The sequence below is a fragment of the Lepidochelys kempii genome, chromosome 16 (assembly GCF_965140285.1).
Source record: "Lepidochelys kempii isolate rLepKem1 chromosome 16, rLepKem1.hap1, whole genome shotgun sequence".
NCBI lineage: Eukaryota > Metazoa > Chordata > Testudines > Cheloniidae > Lepidochelys > Lepidochelys kempii.
The window spans coordinates 10,740,336-10,765,345 of NC_136395.1; the positions used below are offsets into that span (position 1 = coordinate 10,740,336).

Sequence of the window (25,010 nt, forward strand, 5' to 3'; positions counted from 1 at the left end):
GGCTGGGGGTTTCTATGGAGCTGATCAGTTCTGTAGCTGACGGTTTGGCTACATGATTTCACAGCTGGCATATTTCACAGTCTTGCTTGGCTGTGTCTGTAACCGTGCTACCAGCAAGAGAAGCCACCTGTAGCAAACACTGGGGTGTCTAATCTGCGAATGTCATTTATGCTCAGCTTAATTCTGGAACAATGGGGCAGTCAGGGTGATTTACAAGTGATTTGGGGTCCTGCTGTCTGTCAGCATTGGGGATTCTTCTCATCTTGGCATTTTTTTTTAAATGCTGGTGCTGGATGGACATCACTGGAGACTGAAGTCCTAGTGAGTTTGTGTGTGTGGTTTTTGGGAGGGTGGTGAGGGGGTGAGAGAACCTGGATTTGTGCAGGAAATGGCCCAACTTGATTATCATGCACATTGTGTAAAGAGTTGTCACTTTGGATGGGCTATCACCAGCAGGAGAGTGAATTTGTGTGGGGGGTGGGGGGTGAGAAAACCTGGATTTGTGCTGGAAATGGCCCAACCTGATGATCACTTTAGATAAGCTATTACCAGCAGGACAGTGGGGTGGGAGGAGGTATTGTTTCATATTCTCTGCGTGTATATAAAGTCTGCTGCAGTTTCCACAGTATGCATCCGATGAAGTGAGCTGTAGCTCACGAAAGCTCATGCTCAAATAAATTGGTTAGTCTCTAAGGTGCCACAAGTACTCCTTTTCTTTTTCCTCTCGAGCAGTTACATCCCTGGCTGCAGCCATGTGTGCTCCCCCATCATTGCCCTTCCTCAGGAGTTGGCGTTGAATCTCTTCCCTGCACCATCTAATCGTAGACCAACCAGGATCCCGGTCACTGCTGAATGTGATGGTTTCTGAGATCTAAACTGGCAGAAATACCCAGGCTCGTTAGGAATTCATCGGCTGGATTCCTAGTGGTGTGGACAAACAGCACTAGCGTAGAAGATTCCGAGGGCACTGCCTACCCTCCAATTGTATTTTCTCTCCCTTCCTTTCCGGTCTGACTTCTGCTTTGCTGAAACGCTTCGATTTAAAGCATGGATTCTCAGCCTGGGGGTTGTGAACAGAATTCAGGGGGTCGTGACCACCCTCCCCTTTCTTTATGCCTAGATGGGGAGGGAGGGAGACCCCAAAGGTTTTTGCTCTTGCAATGTGGGGTCATGGCTTAGAAAAGGCAGACACCCACTGTTTTTTAAAGTCCAAACAACTTCATGAGCTTGATTCCAAATGTTGTTTCAAATGCATTTCCATTATCGGCGTGGTAGCCTTGGCCCACTCTTAATTGTTCGTGGGGGAATCTGGCTCTTCTTGAGCTCCATATTACCCTGTGGTTGCTGTCCCTTCTTGGGGACATAAAGATCCTATGTAGCCACACTGGAGTTGATGTGGCCCTCGCTGCCCCAGCCACAGGATTGAACCTTCCGCTTCTCCGCTTGCTGGCTGCTGGCATTGCAAATGTTTTGCTCAAACTGTTGTTAATCGTCGTGCTCACCAAACCACATTGTTTGCCCCGCTTCCTGCATTACAATGACTGGGTAGAATTCATGCAGAGTCCAGATTATTTGGAAACTGGACCCATGAACCATACAAACCACCTAGCGTTGGTTCAAGAAGTGAGACTATTCAGGTCTGAAGCCCAACATTTTTGTCCATTGCCTGGATTAAGCGACCGGGCCCGGGATGGCGAGTTCTCACAGCAGAGTGCCCTGGCTTTTGCTGCTCTTCTTGGCAGTAGCAATTAAACTCTTTCCTAAAGTCACAAAGTAGCTTGCCCAAGGCCACAGTCCTTGCTGGGGAAGGGACAGGACAGTGTGCATATGTGACAGGGACAGGGACATACGTGACAGGACAGTGTGTATACGTGACAGTGTGCATATGTGACAGGGACAGGGACAGACGTGACAGGACAGGACAGCGTGCATACATGCACACGCGTGCCTGCTGGGCCAGCTCTCGATGCTCGGGCAGTGACACAGCCCCAGGTGCTTTGCCCGTGGAATGCAGTTGTCTGGTGCCTGTTCCCACTCCCAGAGCAAAGGGCTGTGGGACCTCAGCCCTAGTCGTCCCTTGTGTGCTTTCCATCTGACACATGATCTGCTCCCCATGGGAAACTGCGTTATCGCCAGGCATGCTGTGCTGACGCCTTGCTATGGTCCTGCCCTCTCTCCGGCAGGAGTGTTGCCAATCTCACTGATGTTGCAGGAACCTTTCCTCACCTCTTGCTTGGACCTTTCCATGGCTCATTTTGTAGCACGTGGGACACAAGCTTTTTGAGAGGAACCATTTTGTCATCAATTGTAATTTCCAGGTAGCAGTTCAGTGCCCCTAGAGAGAGTCTCTCTGAACTGGCAAAAGGGCTGTGGCCAATCACAGAAAAGAGAGCTGTGTTTCTCCAGCACGAGATGGGGGGTGAGGGGGGATGATACCTATTCATGGGGTCCTCACACTTTTCTTGTCATCGCTTGCAAAGCTCCTTTCTGGGATATGAAAAACCTGCTGTGGGGATGGCTGTGGTCATGTTAGACTGAGAGCACCAGAGGGAAAGCTAGATTCCAGATGTGCCTGGGAATATAGTGGTGTCCTTTTGGACGGTGCAATGCCAAGCTCAATAGGAGAGTGAGGAGAAAGGCAGTTAACCCAAACCCTTTGCTCTGATAGTTACCTTTAGCTGGGTGGAGCTGAGGTTGTATGTGGATATGTGGCTGGGGAAATATTAATTAGAAATAACGTCCCACCCTCTTAAGACATACTTCACTATTTAATCCACAAGGCGGTATTTTGAGTCCTTCTATCTCCTGAAATTCAGAGGTCATTCTGGAATAAGCCCATCTTTGGCTGAGACTATTTCAGTGATTCTTACAGCTCAGTGACACTTCTCCGGGAAGGAAGATTACAGCCACAAGCTGTTCCTAGACATGATCGTTCTCCTCCTGAAAGCTGGAATGCTTTCAAAGGGCTGTTACTGGGGGCTGGAAAAGGGCTGTTACTGGGGGCTGTTAGCTGTGGGGGGCCATGTTCCCATGGCCTCCAGTACAGCGCTGAGCACCTTGCCAGTGGCTAATGGTGTGAGCGACACTCTGGTGGGAGGATGCATTAAACATTTAGTGTCTGTCTCTTTCCTTTTTGCCCCTCCCCCCATGCAGATGAAGTGAACTTGCTGGACAAACTGACTTCCTCCCCCCAGGACTTCAGCAATATTTCCCTCAGTTATGACGAAGCCAACTGCAGTGTCTTGGAGGTTGGGCAGTACTCCACCCTCAGCATCCCCACCCTGGAGGCCTTTGGGGACAGGTAGGCTGATTTCCCAGAGGTTCTTAAAATCGGACTCCCTGCACGCCTGGTGATTTGGCCCTTTAAAAGCCTCGTTCCTCTCTCACCTCCCCTTCTTGGGGTACATCGCCATTGCCGTTGGGGTTGGGCATGGCAGCTCGTGTAGACGTACCCCTGCAAATAGAAGGGAAGAAGCCATGGCATGGGCTTCAGCCCCAGCTGCACAAGTGAATACCTACCCCGGGGGAACAGGTGGGCTTGTGTTGCCTGTGCTACAGCTTCCTTAATTCTGGCACTTCGTTACTTTTCCGTGCTTGACTTTGCCATCTGCATAATGTTCTTTTAACTTAGTTTTTGTGTGTCAAATTCTATATAACAAATGAACGATCGGTGTATTACACCAGGTGCTACCGGATGCTGTGGCTTGCTTCCCTCTCCTAGGTTTGCAGATGAGCTGAGCGTGTTGCTGAAACTTAGGTATTCTCTGAAGGAGGAGACCAGCCTCTTGACGATCCTCAGTCATCGTAGCCATGTGCTGTTCCAGATCAGGATTAACCCCCTTGCCTTGGTCTTTGTCACCACTAGGAGGCGACATTATGAGTAAGTTCCACCCGAGCTCTCTTCTTCCTCTACCCCAAAATGTGGGAGGATGGGGGGGAGTTTCCAAAAGCAGTGAAGGCAGTGAAGCTGAGCCTGCTGAATACTTAGCTGTGGGTGCAAAGGGGTAACTGCCTGGGCAAGCCAGGTCTCAAGCATGAAGCTATCCGTTAATGCTACAGCTGCTATGTGTTTTTTGCTGGTTTTTTGATTGCACCCACATATCCATCCACTGCACTCTCAGATGCCTATCTGAAAATGTAGAACTGTGGTCTTTTGCGTATGGAGGCATGCTCTAGTTCAGTGGGTATCAAACTTTTTTTACTGGTGACCCCTTTCACATTGCAAGCCTCTGAGTGCAACCCCCCTCTAATAAATTAAACACACTTTTCAATGTATTTAACACCGTTACAAATGCTGGAGGCAAGTGGGGTTTAGGGTGGAGGTTGGCAGCTCGCGACCCCCCCCCCCCCCTCGTTTGAGAAGCCCTGCTCTAGCTCAAGCCATGAGAGAAATTAGTTGGCAGGTGTGAAGGTTCTCAGGGTGCCCGGGACTGAGTCACCTTGTTACCCCCTGCCTCCAGCATGAAGGAGTCTTGCTTGCGTTTCACTGGGTGGCAGCACCCCAGTCCCAGAGTCCCTTTGAAGTGTTTCCCCATGATATCCAGCCCTAGCCTGCTCACAGAAATATCAGGTCTGCTGTCCCACAAGAAGCAGTATACATACCAGCCAGGAAGATTCAGTTCTGTTCCAGCATTTTGCTTAATATCACCGCTCTTAGATATAATGAAAACAAGAATACATTTATTATCAAAGATTCCAGATTCAAGTGATATTGGACCAGATATAGGGTGACCAGATATCCCGATTTTATAGGGACAGTCCTGATTTTTGGATCTTTTTCTTATATAGGCTCCTATTATCCCTCACCCCCGTCCCGATTTTTCACACTTGCTGTCTGGTCACCGTATACGTACATGAGAAGGGGTGTCTTCTTTGTTGTCTTCTTACACCCCCACAACGTTCATTGTCTGTCCTCAAAGACAGGATAACCACCCGTGGCTTGGCTTTCCTGCATGCTGCTTCCCTTTTGACTTTGCATCTCTTCGCTGACGTAAATCCGTTGTGTTAGCTTACAATGCGTAAGTTGCATCCTGACAGAGAGAGAGGTGAATAAACTTCTCTTGTCTGACGGAAAACCTGTTTTTTCACCTCTGCTGCTGACTCATACCTTGTTATGGACTGTAAGATCATATTTTCAGTATTTGTATGTAACTCCTTACACAGTATCTCTATATACATTTCACAATGATATCAATGACCAGTGTGACCTCGGCTTTCATTTAAGACCTTATACGACATTCTTTGGTGAACCAGAATGTACAGACCAGAATCAAGACATTCCTGGAACCCCCTCGCTAGTTGGCATTAAGAAGTTCTTAGATCGCAGCAGGGAAGAAGGTTGGTGATGCAACAAAACTCAGGGTCTTTAATATTTAACAAGTGTGTGGCAGGCAGGGCCGCTGCGGCTGGTCATATCCCCTCAAAGTCCTCCAAGGGTCTGTCCCTGCTGACATCTGAGGCAGGGCCCCTCCGATTGCAAAGCAGCATCTCTGCTACTTGTACCAAACAAGAGTCGGTCATCTGATACCCTTTTCCACTGCTTGGGCTGTTGAAGGGTGAGCTCACTGCAACTTACTGATGCAGATGAGTTGACAGGACAGGGCCTGTGCATTTGTCACACATCCACTAAGGTGAAGGCTGCTTTGGCAGATTTTCTAGGTTAAGTGGAAGGGTGTGGGCCTGGTTTTGCCCTAGAGCGCTGGATACTATCCTCCTGCCGGTTGTGCCTGCAATTGGACATTTCTCTCTCCCCCCCCCCCCCCGAACATTGTTCTGGGGAGACAGCATGTTAATGCTCTCTCCTTCTGCTCATGGAGCGGAGTCCCCCTCGGAGAAACGGGGTTACTCCCCCCATCCACCCTGTCCGGGTTGGAAATTGTTTGGCGGGAGGAAGCGTTAGTCACCGGGATGTACGGTTGAGCTGTTGGTCTCAGGCCCCGGCTGCACTCGGGTGCGATTCCCCTGCTGGTGCGCACATGCTTGCTCTAGATCGTAGTGAGCTGGCAGAAGCATAAATAGCAGCGTAGCCGCAGTAGCACAGGGACTGACAGTGGAGGTACGTGCCGAGTATGAACCAGGTTTATACCCGGGACAGCTAAGCCGCTTCCCAGGCTGCCGCAGCCACCCTGCTTTTATACTCACGCTAGCTTGATGAAAGCTAGTGCGCGCATCAGTACGCGAGCAGGGGAATCATACCCCTAGCTCCTAGTGTAGACGTAGCCTAAAAGCCTCCAGCTGTGGCTAATTCGTCACATAGGGGCAGAAGAGAGAATCTCTTGGGGGATACAAATATTTGACAGGTTTCAGAGTAACAGCCGTGTTAGTCTGTATTCTCAAAAAGAAAAGGAGTATTTGTGGCACCTTAGAGACTAACCAATTTATTTGAGCATGAGCTTTCGTGACCCACAGCTCACTTCATCGGATGCATACCGTGGAAACTGCAGCAGACTTTATATACACACAGAGAATATGAAAAAATACCTCCTCCCACCCCACTGTCCCTTCAAATGGACACAAATCAGATGTCAAGAATTATAACATTCATAAACCAGTCGGAGAACACTTCAATCTCTCTGGTCACGCAATCACAGACATGAAGGTCGCTATCTTAAAACAAAAAAACTTCAAATCCAGACTCCAGCGAGAAACTGCTGAATTGGAATTCATTTGCAAATTGGATACTATTAATTTAGGCTTAAATAGAGACTGGGAGTGGCTAAGTCATTATGCAAGGTAGCCTATTTCTCCTTGTTTTTTCCTACCCCCCCCCCCCCACCCTCCCAGATGTTCTGGTTTAACTTGGATTTAAACTTGGAGAGTGGTCAGTTTGGATGAGCTATTACCAGCAGGAGAGTGAGTTTGTGTGTGTGTGTGTGTGTGTGTGTCCCTGGGGAAAAAAAAAAAAGGGGGGGGGAGGGAGGGTGAGAGAGCCTGGATTTGTGCTGGAAATGGCCCAACTTGATGATCACTTTAGATAAGCTATTACCAGCAGGACAGTGGGGTGGGAGGAGGTATTGTTTCATATTCTCTGTGTGTATATAAAGTCTGCTGCAGTTTCCACGGTATGCATCCGATGAAGTGAGCTGTAGCTCACGAAAGCTCATGCTCAAATAAATTGGTTAGTCTCTAAGGTGCCACAAGTACTCCTTTTCTTTTTACAAATATCTGAGTTCGGTCTGTCTGGCCACACTTCAGTCGGCATCACAAGGCAGGCCTTTGATACTGTTCTTCACCTGGGAAGCCTCTTACGGGTCCAGATGCCAGTGATTCCCCCCTGGGCTAATGCTTCACAAGTTTGAAATGTTGTGGTTGGAGGAAGAAAATAATTTGCAGCGAATCCAGGCTACCGTGCTATGCGGATGGTTCATGTGTGATGGATAGATCCCACCCACCTCCGTATGGCAACTTGAGTGCTTTGGTATTGGCCTAGCAATCGTTATGTTCATTCTGGACTGAAATCGCACTCTGACCTGGTCATTTGGGAGGGATTGTGGCCTAGTGGCTAGAGGAGTCAGGAGACCCAAGTTCTATTCCAAACTCTGCCAATAGATGGCTGTGTGGCCTTGGGCAAGTCGCTTCTCTCTGTTACTCAGTTTCCCTGTCCGTAAAAATGGGCATAATGCTGGTGACCACCTTGGTACAGCACTCTGAGATCTGTCGATGAAGGGTGTTGTATAAGAACTTTATGGCATTTAGACAGGTTTCAGAGTAACAGCCGTGTTAGTCTGTATTCGCAAAAAGAAAAGGAGTACTTGTGGCACCTTAGAGACTAACCAATTTATTTGAGCATGAGCTTTCGTGAGCTACAGCTCACTTCATCAGATGCATGCCGTGGAAACTGCAGCAGACTTTATAACAGCCCCGCAACCTGAAGCAAATACTCACCAACAACCACATACCACACAACAGAACCACTAACCCAGGAACTTATCCTTGCAACAAAGCCCGTTGCCAATTGTGCCCACATATCTATTCAGGGGACACCATCACAGGGCCTAATAACATCAGCCACACTATCAGAGGCTCGTTCACCTGCACATCCACCAATGTGATATATGCCATCATGTGCCAGCAATGCCCCTCTGCCATGTACATTGGTCAAACTGGACAGTCTCTACGTAAAAGAATAAATGGACACAAATCAGATGTCAAGAATTATAACATTCATAAACCAGTCGGAGAACACTTCAATCTCTCTGGTCACGCAATCACAGACATGAAGGTCGCTATCTTAAAACAAAAAAACTTCAAATCCAGACTCCAGCGAGAAACTGCTGAATTGGAATTCATTTGCAAATTGGATACTATTAATTTAGGCTTAAATAGAGACTGGGAGTGGCTAAGTCATTATGCAAGGTAGCCTATTTCCTCTTGTTTTTTCCTACCCCACCCCCACCCTCCCAGATGTTCTGGTTTAACTTGGATTTAAACTTGGAGAGTGGTCAGTTTGGTTGAGCTATTACCAGCAGGAGAGTGCGTTTGTGTGTGTATGGGGGTGGGGGGGGATGTGAGAAAACCTGGATTTGTGCTGGAAATGGCCCACCTTAATTATGCACATTGTAGGGAGAATGGTCACTTTGGATGAGCTATTACCAGCAGGATAGTGAGTTTGTGTGTGTGGTTTTTGGGAGGGTGGTGAGGGGGTGAGAGAACCTGGATTTGTGCAGGAAATGGCCCAACTTGATTATCATGCACATTGTGTAAAGAGTTGTCACTTTGGATGGGCTATCACCAGCAGGAGAGTGAATTTGTGTGGGGGGGTGGAGGGTGAGAAAACCTGGATTTGTGCTGGAAATGGCTCACCTGATGATCACTTTAGATAAGCTATTACCAGCTGGACAATGGGGTGGGAGGAGGTATTTTTTCATATTCTCTGTGTATATATAAAGTCTGCTGCAGTTTCCACGGCATGCATCCGATGAAGTGAGCTGTAGCTCACGAAAGCTCATGCTCAAATAAATTGGTTAGTCTCTAAGGTGCCACAAGTACTCCTTTTCTTATGGTATTTAGAATATTTATTATTAAAGGTTGAAAGAAATGGGCATGTTTGTTAAAGACAAGGCTGAGTAGGGACCTAAGTGTTCAAATACACAAAGGATTGTTATAAAGAGGACAGCGATCAATTGCTCTCCTTGTCCACTGAGGGTAAGACAAGAAGAGAGCAGCTTAGTTGGTAGCAAGGGAAGTTGAGGTTAGATAGTAGGAAAAACTTTTGAACTATAAGGATAGTTAAACTCCAGGATAGGCTTCCAAGGGAGGTTGTGGAATCCCCATCACTGGACGTTTCCAAGATCACGTTGGACAAACGCTTGTCAGGGATGGTCTAGGTTTATTTAAACCTGCCTCAGTATAGGATGATGGACAAGATAATCTCTTGAGTCCCTTCCAGTCCTACGCTTCTATGGTTTTATGATTATTTGTCATGATGTGCATAATGACACATCTCTTTTGCTCATGAAACCCACAAAGCCTGTTTCAGACACAGCCATGCCTTTTCCAAGGATCCTGGCTGAGATCCAGTCCTCTTTCCTCACTCTCCAGGAAAGAGGGAGGCTCCCTTTCTTGCCTGGTCCATGAACGCCTCATAACTGGTTTCCCCAATTATTTCACTGCTGACTGGCAGGCAGGGAGCGTCCAGAGCAGCAGCTGGAGTTGTGTTCCCAGTGACCCATCCCCTGTTACTGTGACTCCGGATTTAGTCGTGCCTTGGCTCGGGGCTGCAGATAACACAACGGCAAAGTGATGGTTCTAAACAGCCTCGTGCGCTGAGTATATCGTATATGTGGCAGGCGGGGGAATCGGCGCAGTGTAAAGCCAGGGGTCGGAGAAATTGGGGTGCGGGAAGTGCCAGCCTAAATAAAAGAGCCAGCTGACACAACCTATGACTCGAGGATTGGACCAGAGCCAGGTGGGGACTCTGCAGGCAGCTTGGAAAGGGTCCCTGCACCATTCAGTTTCAGGGGATGGGATTATCTCTGCCTTGCCAGAGCCAGTCCTGGGTGGAATTTTTAAAGCCTTTGAAAGTCCACACATGCTGCTATCTGCAGTGAGGCAAGATCTGTCCAGAGCCAGCGTTGCTGTTCAAGCTCTGACTGAACCAATCTCCCCACCCCAATCCCAGCTGGAAAAGTTGACTCTAAACCAGCTGCAAAACTCCAGGACAGTGTTGGATAAAGTGGCTGACTGGGAGATAGTCAGTAGAGTGCAGTCAATTCCATTGCTTTGGTGCCCACGTGACGTGTTACCCTGCAGAGGGAGTGGGGCGGGATGAGCGGACACAGGGGCCTGCTCAGGACAGATGGACATTTGGGAAAGAGGCTGTAACTAACTAGATGGGGGATTTTTCTACAGATTCCCCAATGCACTGGAAAGCTACAATATTCCAGCTCTGAGAGACTGCAGTGATGGTGCGTGTCTGTTACAAGGAGAGCAGAGTGACTTTAAAAAAAAAAAATAGTTTATTTGCTGAGAAATACAGTTTCAGTCCATCTGAAACGATATGTGAATTTGATGACCTGATTAGTTTAGGCTGGGAAAAAGGCTGTCCGGGTCAGCTTTAGAAAACCATGTTGTGTCCCTAATGATCCTGAGCCCAGTGGTTAGGGAGACCCACATTCAAATCCCCATTCTGGAGCAGGGATTTGAACTCGGATCTCCTCCCTACCAAACTCTAGGCTGTTCTGGGGTTGGGTGTGTTCCATCTCTGCTGTGGAAGCTTTTCCATTTTTTTCTGTATAAATATTTACTCGTTGCTGGAGCGGGGACTTAGAATCATAGAAGATTAGCGTTGGAAGAGACCTCAGGAGGTCATCTAGTCCAACCCCCTGCTCAAAGCAGGACCAACACCAATTAAATCATCCCAGCCAGGGCTTTGTCAAGCTGGGCTTTAAAAACCTCTTAGGATGGAGATTCCACCACTTCCCTAGAGAACCCATTCCAGTGCTTAACCATCCTCCTAGTGAAATAGTGTTTCCTAATATCCAACCTAGACCTCCCCCACTGCAACTTGAGACCACTGCTCCTTGTTCTGTCATCTGCCACCGCTGAGAACAGCCAAGCTCCATCCTCTTTGGAGCCCCCTGTCACGGATTCCCTGGGCGATGCTCTGGAACTGCTCCCTACAAAGCCAGTCAGGACTCTGGGGAAATCTCCTTTCTGTGAGCAGACTGTCTTCAGGACACACAGCTCACACAACTTCCACCTTCCTGGATCTGACCTCGGAGCATTCAGCATCCTCTGCCCCTTTGTGCGCTTCCCACAGCGAGTCCGCCCAGGTGGGGTCCTGGGGAAGCCAGACGGTCCTGCACCCCAGCTTCGCAGTCAGACGTGACTCTCAGCCAGCCTGTAAAACAGAAGGTTTATTAGACGACAGGAACATGGTCTAACACAGAGCTTGTAGGTGCAGAGAACAGGACCGCTCAGCTGGGTCCATTTTGGGGGCCAGTGAGCCAGACAACCCCGTCTGCACTTCACTCCGTGTCCCCAGCCAGCCCCAAACTGAAATTCTCTCCTATCCCTCCTCCTCTGGGCTTTGTCCCTTTCTTGGGCCAGGAGGTCACCTGATTCCTTTGTTCTCCAACCCTTTAGCTCTCACCTTGCAGGGGGGAAGGGCCCAGGCCATCAGTTGCCAGGAAACAAGGTGTCGGCCATTCTCTGTGTCCAGACCCCTGCACACACCTGCCCTCTGGGGCTCTGCAACGATCATACACCCTTATCCCACCACGTAGATACTTAAGAACTGCATAGGGGAAACTGAGGCATCCCCACACTATTCAGAGGAAACATTAAGAACAGTCCCACTTCGTCACACCCCCCTTCAGGTAGTTGAAGGCTGCTATCAAATCCCCCCTCACTCTTCTCTTCTGCAGACTAAACAAGCCCAGTTCCCTCAGCCTCTCCTCATAAGTCATGTGCCCCAGCCCCCTGATCATTTCCATTGCCCTCCGCTGGACTCTCTCCATTTTGTCCACATCCTTCCTCTAATGAGGGACCCAAAACTGGACGCAATACTCCAGATGAGGCCTCACCAGTACCAAATAGAGGGGAATAATCACTTCTCTCAATCTGCTGGCGATGCTCCTACTAATGCAGCCCAATATGCCGTTAGCCTTCTTGACAACAAGGGCACACTGCTGACTCATATCCAGCTTCCCATCTACTGTAATCCCCAGGTCCTTTTCTGCAGAACTGCTGCTTAACCAGTAGGTCTTCAGTCTGTAGCAGTGCATGGGATTCTTCCGTCCTAAGTGCAGGACTCTACACTTGTCCTTGTTGAACCTCATCAGATTTCTTTTGGCTCAATCCTCCAATTTGTCTGGGTCACTCTGGACCCTATCCCTACCCTTCAGCGTATCTACCTCTCCCCACAGTTTGGTGTCATCTGTGAACTTGCTGAGGGTGCAATCCACGCCATCCTCCAGATCATTAATAAAGATGTTGAACGAAACCAGCCCCAGGACTGACCCCTAAAGTCAGGTCTCTTCCCTCCAAATCTGTCCTCTGAATCAGGCAGAGAGACTATACAAATCCCCATCTCCTGGGTGAGTGCCTTCATCACTGGGTAGCAGAGTCCTTCTCACTCTCTTTGGCCCAGGGAACAGCCATGTATTTATACAAAGCTGCAGCAGGCGAGACAGAGAGCAGAATGGCCCATAGGCTGGTGGTTTGGATGCTCACTGGGCAGCGGGGACCTGAGTTTTCAGAACTAAACTGAATATTTTTTTCTGATATTTTTTTTTCCAGCTTGCTTGCCAAACTGAAAACCCAATTATTTGCCCAGTTCCAAGTAATGGAAGGGTTTGATTTCCATGAGACACTTTCCTTTGGCTTCTAATTATCCAGTGCGTCCAGAGTAGTTGGCTGCAAAGCACAATGGGGGTGAGCCTTTGAGGGGGCCTATGCTAATACTGAATGGTGAACCCAGCCCTGTATAAGATGTTGGTTGTTTTGTGTCTGTCTGAGCCTCCTATTCTGTCTTTCTCCTGTCCCCAACCGGGGGCACACAGGTTCCCAGTTTCCATCCTGGGTGATGGGGACTGGCATCAGGTTGCCCTCAGCATCTCCTCCGAGAGACTGGAGCTGCACGTGGACTGTCAGCTGGTGGAGAGCGTGGGCTGGTCCAATTACTTTGGGATGGGAGTCACCATGCAGGGGCTGGTCATTCTTGGAGGCTTGATTGAATCCTTTGAGATTCCCTTTGAGGTGAGAATTTGCTTCTCCTACACACAGACTCTCCTTTTTCAACCCAAAGGAGCTGTGTAAGCAACTTGCGGGGGACTGGGAGGTGGGGCGGGCGCTCTAATGAACAGATGCTGGAATTCCATTTGCTGATGGAGCCCCATCTCCTCTCTTGCTGAAAACACCCTGTTTACTTTTATTACACAGGTGATGTGCAGTGCAAGGCTTCAAAGTGCACCAAGGGTTTGCTCCTAGGTCAGAGAAACCGAAACGATGAAATGATGTCAGCTAGCGAGACGGAAACCCCCAATAAAATCCCCTCTAACCCACTCCTTTCTCCACGTGTCCGTTACAGACGTGCCCCCGCATGGCACGGAGAGGGACTAGTTTTGTACGTCCTCTGAGATGAGTGACTTTTTAAATAAGCTGTGAAGGAAGAGCTTGGTATTCACTCTACACTAATATCCCCCGACAGGATCCGTAAGCCTTTTGACGTAGAAAAGTCCCAATAGCCATGTGTAAGAACTGGCTGTGAATGGAGCTCGAATGAGGGCATCAGGGAACACAGCATCTCTTTTCCAGCCAAATCAACACGCTTGTGGCTCCTGAAATTTGGGAGGAGAGAAATCAAACAATACAAAATTGGCACTCTGACACAGCAGCGTTCCTACTGGGGTTTGTCTACGCTGCAAACCGAGGTGTGATCGCTTTACTCTAGCGAGGATCGCTAAAAATAGCAGTAAAGACATAGCTGTGCAAGCCAACCAGTGACTCTGGCTATGAACACTCATTGCTAGCCTGCAGTGGGGTCCATGTTCTTCATTGCTTTTGGTACCCAGAAAAGCTAGATTAAAGTTAGCGTGCATATATCTACCCAGACTGCTTTCATGCCCCTGATTGCAGCATAGCCATATCCTGAGGAACTCTAAGCTCCTCACTAGCATCTTTCACACCCTCCAGGATGTTTATAATTACCTCCATTTTACAGGGGGATAAACCAAGGCTCCCACAAGTTGAAATGACTTGCCCAAGATCACACATCAAGGTGACAGGCTCCTGGAATATAAACCAGGATTCCCCCAGCTACTAGACCATGCTACCTTCCTGTTCAATTGATCCTTGCTTAGACAATGCAACATGTTGTGATAAATGAAAGCAGGCGGGGGGAGCTCCCTTTTATAGCCAGCCAGTTAGCTATAAAATCCCCCTTAGTAGCTGTTCTCTACTTGCTTTTCCTGTATGTTAACAAGTCTCCCTGCTCTACATAGGTAAAAGGAAGGGAGTGGGCACTTGACCAAAAGAGCAATGGGAAGGCTAGAACTTTTTTAAATTGAGAAAAAACTTCCCCTTTGTCTGTCTGTCTGTCATTCTCGGGGAGAAGCAGAGAGGAAGCAACTACGCTGTAAAAATCTTGGGGCCAGGTATGAAAAATCATCTGTATCATACCTAGAAACTACTCATTTGAAATCCCAGATATGTAAGTAGATCAGGAAATGTCTAGGAAGACGCAATTAGGTCTATCTCTTTTATTTCTTTATGGCTTGTGGACTCCTCTGTGCTAACCCCAAATGCTTTTGTTTTGCTTGTAACGTTCAAGCTGGACCTCAAGAAAATTATTCTTGATGCTTAATCCTTGCAAGTGGTTTTTTTTAAAATCTAGCAATAGCCTGAGTTTTCAGATGTATTCTCTTTCTTTTTTTTTTTAATAAAATTTACCTTTTTTTTTTTTTAGAACAGGATTGGATTTTTGTGTCCTAAGAGGTTTGTGCCCATGTTGTTTAATTAGCTGGTGGCAACAGCTGATTTCCTTTGTTTTTCTTTCTCAGCTCTTCCCACAAAGGGGGGTGAACGGGTTTGAGGGTACCCCACAGGAAGGAATTCCCAAGTGCGCCCTCCTGGGTTCTCACAGGGGTTTTGCACTTGAGTGGTGGCAGCATCTACCCATCCAAGGTCAGAGAAAAGCTGTAACCCTGGGAGTTTAACACAAGCCTGGAGTGGCCAGTATTCATTTTTAGAATCCTTGCAGGCCCCCACCTTCTGCACTCGGAGTGCCAGAGTGGGGATTCAGCCTTGACACTTCTGCTGTAGAATAACAATATTATTTGCCTAGACACAGTGTCTAAAGGGTCCATGTCGGGATCTGGGTCCCGTTGTGCTAGGCACACTACACACACGCATTGGAGATACAGTCCCTGCCCCAAAGAGCTTCCCGTCTACGAACACACAGCAGATTACAAGAAGTAGCTCTGTTTAGGAAATGCCTAAATTTTATTGGATCCAGGATTATTTTAGGGTCTTTGCACTGAAACCCCCTCCCCAATAACATGCAAACCAGGAACCAGAGGTATCAGATTACAAAAGGCAGCTCTAAGGCTCCTTACCATCTTGCATCATCTGCACAATGCCCTCCCTCAGTATAGCTCTGTCACCCTTCCCCACCTCTCTTTCACAGCCAATCGCCTGGTCAAACCCTTGGCTTGGAAGGAAGATTTCATCTCATTAAGTTGGCCTCGGGTTGGGGAGATTAACCAACAGCTTTCGCACATTTATCTCCTCTCCGCTTTTATGGCTCCTTGGAGACAGCAGGCGAGAATGACTAAATGGGGCAGGCTTGTATGGAGAGAGATGTTTGCTCTGGACAGTTACGGGGTGCAGAAAAAAGCTGCTTATGGCTTCATGATACTGCAGCTAACAGATCATTGCACCAGTTACACTGGGCTCATGAGACAGGGGAGAGGGAGGAGAGGCTCTGAAGGAGGCTAACAGAGAAGCCCTGTTTGAATTGGTTCAGACTTTAATAATTACAGAACCTTAGCAACTGTGGAGACTCCTGGCTTCTCCAGGCAAGCAGGGCTCTTCCCACTCCCCCACCCGGATGCCCATTTCACCTCTCCCAGTGCCAAGAACCTGGCCCTCAGTGTTGCATTCCCTACAGGCTGTCTCTTCTTCAGATTCCCCTGGCTCTGATGTGCTCTCCCTCCCGCTGGCGCTTTCTCCTCTGCACAGAGCTGTCCCCAGCAAAGGCCAAGGAAGGCAAAGAGCTGCTGTCTGCCCTGCTGTATGGTAGCCAGCTGGGCATTTCAGCAATGGCCTTCTTACACGCCCGCTCTAGCCAAGGATCCGAGTGTGAGGAGTGAGGCCTGGGTGTGGGGAAGGTGGTGTTTGGAGTTACCAGCCAACACTGACCTCATGGGGACAGCAGGTTCTTCCGTCCCTGTCTTGCCAAACGCTGGGGGGTCTAGTAATCCAGAGCCCTTCTAGGTAATTTCAGGCTGTGGGTGGGGGGAATGTGTCTGCCCGTTGGGGTAGATTTTTTTATTTAGGGCCTGATCCATCAGCATGCTGAGCCCCTTCAGAGCTGATGCTCAGCACCCTCTTCTCCATTCCCATCTCTCAGGAGACGCCCAGCACGCTGCAGAATCCCATCCTTCCCTCTCAGGAGTTTTGCTTGGATGTTCCTGCTGCCTATTGATCATCTCTTCTTGCCATGGAGCAAGGGGACGTGCCCGTGTTTGTGTTGGGAACCACGGGGTTCAGAGCCTTGGCCAGGCTGACACAGAAAAGGGTGCAGGACCAGGCGTTCTAGGCTCAGACACCCCTGCCCTGTGGGGTCCCTCTTTTGGCCCTGAAATAGGATTCCTTCTCTGTAGGCTGGGGTGGAGCATCTCCTTGCCGATGTAATTGCTGAACACCCTGAGTCCAAATAACTCCATTCAAACCTATCCCACTTGCGTTTTATTTCCTGCTCGTCCTCCAGAGGCAGTGTCAGGGGTCGGTGTGTAAACTCCACTTGTTTGTTTCCTTGCCTCCCAGGGTGCTCTGCAGCAGCTGACCTTCCAGATGGGAGCCCCGGGGGCTGCTGGTGAATACTGTGGAGGCTACAATACCCGCTGCACCAGCGCTTTCAGCACTGAAGCTTTCCGCAACCAGTCCCGCTCCCCAGGGGGGCTTTCTCCCGCGTGGCCGGAGGTGTGTCTAGGGCCTGCAAGGAGCATTCTTGGGTTTCCCCATTGCAAAGTGGGACTCAGTTTATCCCTGATGTTGCACTACTTAATCCCTGGGGTCCCTCCGTTGACTTAATTCAGCCCCTTGGGACTCAGGTTTCTGCAGTGGTGTGGAGAGAATATGCTGATGACTGTGACACCCTTTGCGTTTGGGCACCGGTGTAGTGTTTGTCTTTCCCTTCCCACGCGTGTCAGTGCTCCAGAAAGGGCCGGAAAGGAGCCCAACAGAGCACCTGGTTACCTGGTTCCACTGCCCCATAGCCCACGTAACAGTGGCAGGTAGGAAGAGTTTCAGCAACGGTGTCGGATGGCACCTGGGGAGAGCTAGGAATAAGCAGTAGCTTTGGAGTGCGTGTCCTCTCATCCCAACCCGCTCTGTGTCTGGGGTGGGAGCTCACAGCTGTATTGCCCTGTCTGTGTTTCTGGGTGGCTCAGTAGAGTGACCTTGCCGGGTCACTAAGTCTTTAGCCATGGATGGGCAGGGAGCATACACTATCGTGCTAGCTGGGGGAAGCTGAATGGAAGCTAATCTGGATCAGCGGTGGGGGTGGAGAAGACGCCACAGTTGCATGCATATGGAGGGAGGCTCATGGGCCAGTGATTTTGGTAGTTCTTGGTCACTGGCCATGTCTGTTTTATCCCTCATTCCAAACAGAGCCATGCCCATTCCCCAGAGAACCCCCATGGCAACGTGGGAGATGATGGCTCTACTCCTGCAGCCTCTGCTGATCTCCTGGCAACCCAGGAGCCTCCGTTAAACGAAAGCTGCTGCGGTGTCATTTGAGGCTTTGGCATTTGACTTCCCTTTGTGAAATGGCAATGGGGTTTGGTGCAAAGGGGAAGATATGGCTGGGAGGGAGGGGTTTTAGCTGTAGGAAGTGTGTGTGTGTGTGCACATTCTTGTGTACTTGCGTGGGTGTGAAAACACACACAGCTAGCATTGCGTAATGTTGCAGGACATTTACCAAAGAAAGAGTGCGACTAATGAGAAGTGTGCTCAGGAGTTCCATTCCCACTGGGAAATCCCACTGCCATGCAGCAGGGCCTGGGCACGGAACTCCCTTGTGCATCGTGTTTATGAACGTTTACTCCTCTAAGAGTATGTCTACACCAGTGGTTCTCAACCAGGAGTCTGGAGCCCCCTGGGGGGCTGCGATCAGGTGTCAGGGGGTCCGCCAAGCAGGACCAGTGTTAGACTCGCTGGGTCCCAGGGCAGAAAGCTGGAGTCCCACTGCATGGGGCTGAAGCCCAGGGTCCTAAGCCCCGCCACCTGGGGCTGAAGCAGAAGCCTGAGCAACTTAGCTTCACGGTGCCCCCTGTGGCAAGGGGCCCTGGGCAATTGCCCGGCTTGCTACCCCTTAATGCCGGCCCTGGCTTTATATGCAGAAAACCAGTTACCGTGACACAGGTGGGCCGTGGAGTTTTTATAGCATGTTTTGGGGGACTCTTGGAAAGCAAAAGGTTGAGAACCTCTGGTCTACACTACAAACCTAAGTCGACCTATTTAAGGTTGACTTATAGCCATTGCAGTAATGTGCATGGCCACGCTACCTTCCTTGGGTCAGTGGTGCATGTCCTCACGAGAAGCGCTTCCACTGACCTAAGAGGGGCAGCTTCTCGGCCCCCCACCCCCACCCACTCCCCACCAGGAGCAGGGTACCCTGGTCAATTTCCTGGCTCACTGAGCTGTGAAATTGACAAGACTGCTCAGCATGGAGTAGGGAGTAGGGTTCCAAGCCACCAAGCTCTGGCTCCCAGCCAGGAACCGGGGCAGCCCTCCACCTCGCTCCTAACCAGGAGCAGGGTCCAGTGTGGGTTTCCTTGTGAATTTCAGGGCTCCTGCTAGGAAATTGACAAGCTGGCCGGTATAAGGGACACAGTGTCTACACAGACACTGCGTCACCCTAACTACACTGACATAAGCCTTACCCCTCTCCTGGAAGTGGAGTTGTTACGTTGTTGTAGCAGGGCACTTACATTGGTAGGACGAAGGTTGTCGTGTAGACGCTAATGTAATTGGGTCGACATAAACTGTCTTATGTCGACCTAACTGTGTAGTGTAGACCAGCCCTAAGTTACTGATGTAATTGAAAACCAGAAGCGTTGTGGGTCTCCGTTTAACCAAGGTTCTTAATTATTTCTCAAGAAGAACTGCTGCTCCTCCTGGAATCCAGTCCAAAGGAACTTGTATCAGTTTTAGCACAGTCTTTGCTAGCCTGGGCAGCTCAGTATGGACTCAGAAGCAAAATGCCCCAAGTTGTAGCACAACAAGAGTTACTCAAGGTCACCCCCAGTAATGATGGTACTGGTGCATTAGATGGTGCTGTTTTTGCTCACGTGGCTTGGCAGAACTACTAGCTAACGCTTGCCACAATCCCATGCGGTTGGTTCGTATCATCTCCATTTTACAGGAGAACTGTGACCCAGAGATGGTCTTGTCCAAGAGTGTACTGGAAGAGCTCACAATAGAGCCCAGGTCTTTGTGGGCCACACCCATTGGTAACCCTTCCTAGAGCTGAGTAGGAAAAGACCTGTGTTCCCAGAGAAAAAGTTCCTGGAACTTTACTCCAGAATCACAGCAAAAAAAATGGCTAAATGTGCATACTTGAAGCACAGGTGTTAAAGAACCAACCAAATTCCCCAGTCCTGCTCATGCAGCGAGAAGCATGCTGAAAGGAGTGACTTTTTACAAGAACCAGCTCTGTTACCCACTATGCTCTTAACCACTGTTCCCTCGAAGCTGTGAGCGTGTACACACGCACACAGATCCTAAACCCCGCGCACATGGCGAAACACAATGTGCAAACATTTTCACAGAAGCACAACAATTTGCACAGAAGAAATTTTTTGTGCACACGGCCTGTCAAAAATTTGCACAGAAGAAATTTTTTGTGCACACGGCCTGTCAAAAATTAGAGGGAACATTGCTCTTAACCTATGGAAACAGCAGAGCCATCAACAATCACTTACTTAAATAAATTCAGCTACTCAGGTAGTGACGTCATATTTCTCTCTCTCATCTAGGCAAAAAAACCCAATGAAATTCAGGAATCCTACACTCAGGTATGACTTTCCCAACTCAGTGGGGGGGGATGTGTACAGGGTTAGTCCCTTTTTGGGAGGGGTTTGGAGGGGATCCAAGATTTCATTATGCATCATGATGTTTCTCAAGGAACCAAATGGATTGTTTTGACTACATCAATAATTATCAGGTAAAAGGCCATATTGCACAGCCAGGGGTACAAGTTGTTTGGTTTTTTTCCCCAAGCACCCCAAAAGTGCGCTAGATGCACTCAGAACAAACACTAGACAACATCCCTGTCCTGAAGAGCTTCCAGAAAAAATATCGAGTTACCATGAACCATATTAAACAGTAAGTGCAGAACAAGAGTCACAAGATTATGGAGTTGCTTAGAGTTTTGAGGGGCACATTTTGAGTGTTTCGTTTTTCACCCTTGATGATGGATAGAGAGGCTGGTCAGGCATTGGTGGTGTTAGGCAAAAAGACTCTTTTCCCCAAGAATCAGGCAGGCACAGACAATATTGAAGGGGGTTTATTCACGGTACCAGGAAGACTGATAAACAGCTTCAAAAATATGGCCAGTTATATACATTCTCTTATCCATTCATTTGCATTTATCTGTACATACAGAGACAGACATTGTTACAAGTCAAGAGAGAGCTCTGAACAAAGATAAAAATAGGAACAGTACGTACGTATAGGGGTCATCCTGATTACATCAAGTATCTATGGCTACCTTGCAGGGGAAAGAAGCGGGGGGTGAGTGCTTACAGATATCTGGTGAGCTGTGAAGGGAGGATTTGTTCTGTTCTAAGAGCTGAGTTACTGGGTGGACATTGGACCATATAAGTTTATCAAGTGTTTACAGTTGTCAGTGTCCTTGGGCTACTGAAGCATTCCTGCTTGATCTGCGGTTTTTGTCTTAGCTGTTAGCTAAATTTTAACTCTTGCCTGACAGTGGAATGAATCAAATGGCTGCACAGATGGATCAGTTTGTGGCTGTAAACACGGGTCATGTGGCAGTGGAAACAAAAATGATCTGTAGGATAGCCAGTGCCGCCTGGAGTCCTTGTAAATGGGGGTGGGGGAGGAGGAGGTGGTGATGATGGGAAGATGGTGAATTCTGAAGTTGATGTTGGGGGAGCAGGAGAATGGCTACCACGTCCGCTGCTGATGTGGGACTTCAATGATCTGCCCCAGGAAGATTCCTGTGGCCACTCCCCCATCATTGAGTATTTGGAAGGGGCAGAAGCTGCCAGACCAGTGCCCAAATTCATTTGATAACTGCCAACCCTTTTCTCAGTATGGGGATGAGGGACAAGGCCAGAGTCACTTTTCTATTTGTAGGGGGAAAGGTTTAAACCAGAGGTGGAAATTTAAAGGGTTTAAGTGTGAGTAGCTTTTGAAACTTGGTGTACTATTTATTAGTTTTGAACAGTAGGTCACAGCAAAAGTTTAATAGCAGAATCCTATGGCATGGTGTCTCACTCTCACCATGTCATTAATGTTATGCAAAATACACAAATGTAGCTATTCACTGAATATGCCCCTAATTTGAACACACCTCAATTGCACATGCATTCAGACTAAACTGTATCTGTGCAAATCCGAGCATATGCAGTTCTGAAAAAGTGTTCCATAAAATTCCTCAGAATACATCAGAGAACTTTGATATTCCAGGCAAACTATGAATTGCCCTGAATTACGCAGCTTCACAGTTATCCAAATGAGAAGCCTAGTTTGTGATGCATTCTCCTTATCTATTCCATTATCTGTCTGCTTTCCGGGCTGTTTCTGAAACCCGGCTCATTCTCAGTGGCTTTCCTACTGGTTGGTGTGAATTAGCGAGATTCTGCCATAGTAAGAAAGCCGGTGAATTTCACAGGCCCGAAAGGGGAGAATAACGAGATTCTGGAGCTGGGTCAAGTTTAATTTTTCAAGCCCTTAATCAAAACCAGAGATCAGCTTCTGCAGAGAGGAGGCTTTCACAGACCTGCTGCAGGGACTGTGATAAACTTCAGTTGGTAGTTTTTGTTTTCAAGACTCTGCACTTTTAGAGGTAGATGGAAGCTCCAGAGTTTTCATTAACTGCTAATTAAGATTAACTAATTGCATATTATAAAGGGCTTGGTTAGTACAGTGCTGGAGCTGAGGGCAATCATATAAGTGGATCAGCACAAAAGGTACTAGATTAATTGCTTGGAGCTTATGTCATAAATCCATGTCTCCATTTTTCAAGGGTATAAGATCCTTGGGCTGTGTCTCCAGGCAAGGTTAGCAATTTAGATCCAGGGAAGTGCTGGTAACATGCGTTTACCCTCGTCCATCCAACCAGCTCTTGCGCAGTCCTGGAGCTGGATAATTCTGCTTGTCATATTTACACCATTTATCACGAGGGAGCGGTTGGGCCAACTGGATTTAATAACCTTTTTAAGAGGGAATCATAACATACTAGTAGAACTGGGAAGAGGAAGTGAGACATGTTTCTCTTTCTTTTCTTTTTTCTTTTTTCTTTTCCCCTCCACCCCTTTGCCTCCTGAGTCATTGTGATGGCTATTTCAGAGCCAGGTGGGTGGCTTGACCAATACACCATGGGTACAATTTTCAAAAGCACCTGAATGACATAGGAGCTGTTTTATTTTTTTTGTTTGTTTTTTTCCCCAGCCATCACACAGGCAATTAGGAGAGCAAAGTCTCATTGACTTTCAGTGGCTCTTTGGCTACTAAGTCATTTAGGTGCTTTTGAAAAATTAAGGCAAGGTCTAAACTAGGGGGAAATCTTGTTTAAAAATTCCAACTGGCGTCAAGACCAGTTACTGGTTGTATGTGTGTGTGTCTCTATCTATCTATCGCATCATCTATCCCATCCAATCTACCTAATCTTCTTCCTAGCCTATCATTTGGCGCTAAGACAAAGCTAGACCAATTCAGACTGGAAATAAGGTGTAAATTTTTAATAGTGAGAGAAATTAACCACTGGAACAACTTGCCCAGGTGGAGTCTCCAGCACTGACCATTTTTAAATCAAGATTGGATCTGCTCTAGGAATGATTTGGGGGCAGGTCTCTGGCCTGGGTTATACAGGAGGTCAGATTTGATCACAGTGGTCCCTCCTGGCCTTGGAATCTATGACTCTAAGGGCTGGGCTACACATACAGCATAGCAGTAATGCAGCTGAACCGCTGTAGCACTTAGTGAAGACTCTGCCTCTCATTGGCATTGATGCTCCACCTCCCCAAGAGACGGTAGCTGTGTCGACAGGAGACGCCCTCCGCCAAGATAGCTCTGTCCACACCAGGAGTTCGGTTGCTATAATTGCATCACGCGGGCATGGGTTTTCCACACCCCTGAGCGGCAGAGTTATACTGACGTAAGTTTGTAGTGTAGGCCGGACTTTGGTGCCCAGACCCATCCATGCTCTGTTCCAGGGGTTTGCCCTCAGTCCTAACTAACTGAAGAGCTACAGCAGCACTGTACTCACCAACATTAGCCGCTGAGTTTTCTCCTCATCTGCCTGATGTCTAGGGTTCCTGAGTGCGCTCTCATCCCTAACTCTTGTGCTTGTGTAATAAAAGACCAATTCAGTTAGAGTGGATGTGGCCCGTTCCCATCAGTTGACAAGAAGGGGTGAGTATCAACAGAGGGAAAATTATTTTTTGTAGTGACCCAGCCACTCCCAGTCTTTATTCAGGCTTAATTTGATGGTGTCCAGTTTGCAAATTAATTCCAGTTTTGCAGTTTCTCGTTGAAGTCTTTTTTTGAAGTTTTTTTTATTGAAGAATGGCCACTTTAAAGTCTGTTATGGAGTGTCCAGGGAGATTGAAGTGCTCTCCTACTGGTTTTTGTTACAATTCTTATTCTTTTGCATAGAGACTGTCCAGTTTGGCCAATGTACATGGCAGAGGGGCATTGCTGGCACATGATGGCATACATCACATTGGCAGATGTGCAGTTGAACAAGCCCCTGATGGTGAGGCTTATGTGGTTAGGTCCTATGATGGTGTCCCTTGAATAGATGGAAAATTTTCCCTCTGTTGATATTCACCCCTTCTTGTCAACTGTTGGGAATGGGCCACATCCACCCTAATTGTACTGGCCTCATTAGCACTGACCTCCCACTTGGTAAGGCAACTCCCATCTTTTCATGTGTTGTATATTTATACCTGCTTACTGTATCTTTCACTCGATGCATCTGATGAAGTGGGTTATAGCCCATGAAAGCTTATGCCCAAATACATTTGTTAGTCTCTAAGGTGCCACAAGGATATCTCAAAATGACATTGTGTGGGTTGCTGTGAAAATAGTCATCTTTTTATGGCCCACAAAGCCCAAAGGTCTGTGAGTCTCCTGCAAAAATAAAAGTACCTTTAAAGCAATTCCAGTGGGCAGTGTGGCCAAATAACAAACCAGAACGATGCCCTTCCCTGTAGCACCAAATAAGAGGAGGATAAATAGATTGAACTAAGCAAACTTTAATCTCTCCCCCTGATCTTGCACATGCTTATGCAGCTGAGCGCCCTCAATGGGATTATTCCCGTGTGTGAAGTTACTCACATGCATACGCATTCACAGGATTAGGCCCTTAAGTACCCAGGTTATATAACTGCAAACAGCATTCTGCGAGTTCTAGGGGGTGGGTTGTTCGAGGGGGTTGTTCCAAAGTAAATAAGATTGTATCTGGGCCTTTAAATGATCAATGAGGGATCAGAAGTTACCAACAAAAACCCTGCTTCCGTTTGAGGTCTGGAAAAGCTCATGCTCAGGCTTCAGTTTGTTTATGCTGTCATTATCCCACTAGTTCTTCAGTC

The 25,010-nt window shown here is 48.1% G+C and overlaps 1 protein-coding gene across 1 annotated transcript in view; it reads left to right on the forward strand.

Moving 5' to 3' along the window:
* LOC140899299 (uncharacterized) overlaps positions 1 to 25,010 on the forward strand; it is a 259,724-nt gene that overhangs the window by 72,146 nt on the left and 162,568 nt on the right. The window contains exons 2-6 of the mRNA XM_073314570.2: positions 3,154 to 3,301; positions 3,722 to 3,880; positions 13,005 to 13,200; positions 16,990 to 17,145; positions 20,205 to 20,243. Coding sequence (XP_073170671.2) covers positions 3,154 to 3,301; positions 3,722 to 3,880; positions 13,005 to 13,200; positions 16,990 to 17,145; positions 20,205 to 20,243 — 698 coding nt within the window. The remainder of the gene's footprint in view (positions 1 to 3,153; positions 3,302 to 3,721; positions 3,881 to 13,004; positions 13,201 to 16,989; positions 17,146 to 20,204; positions 20,244 to 25,010) is intronic.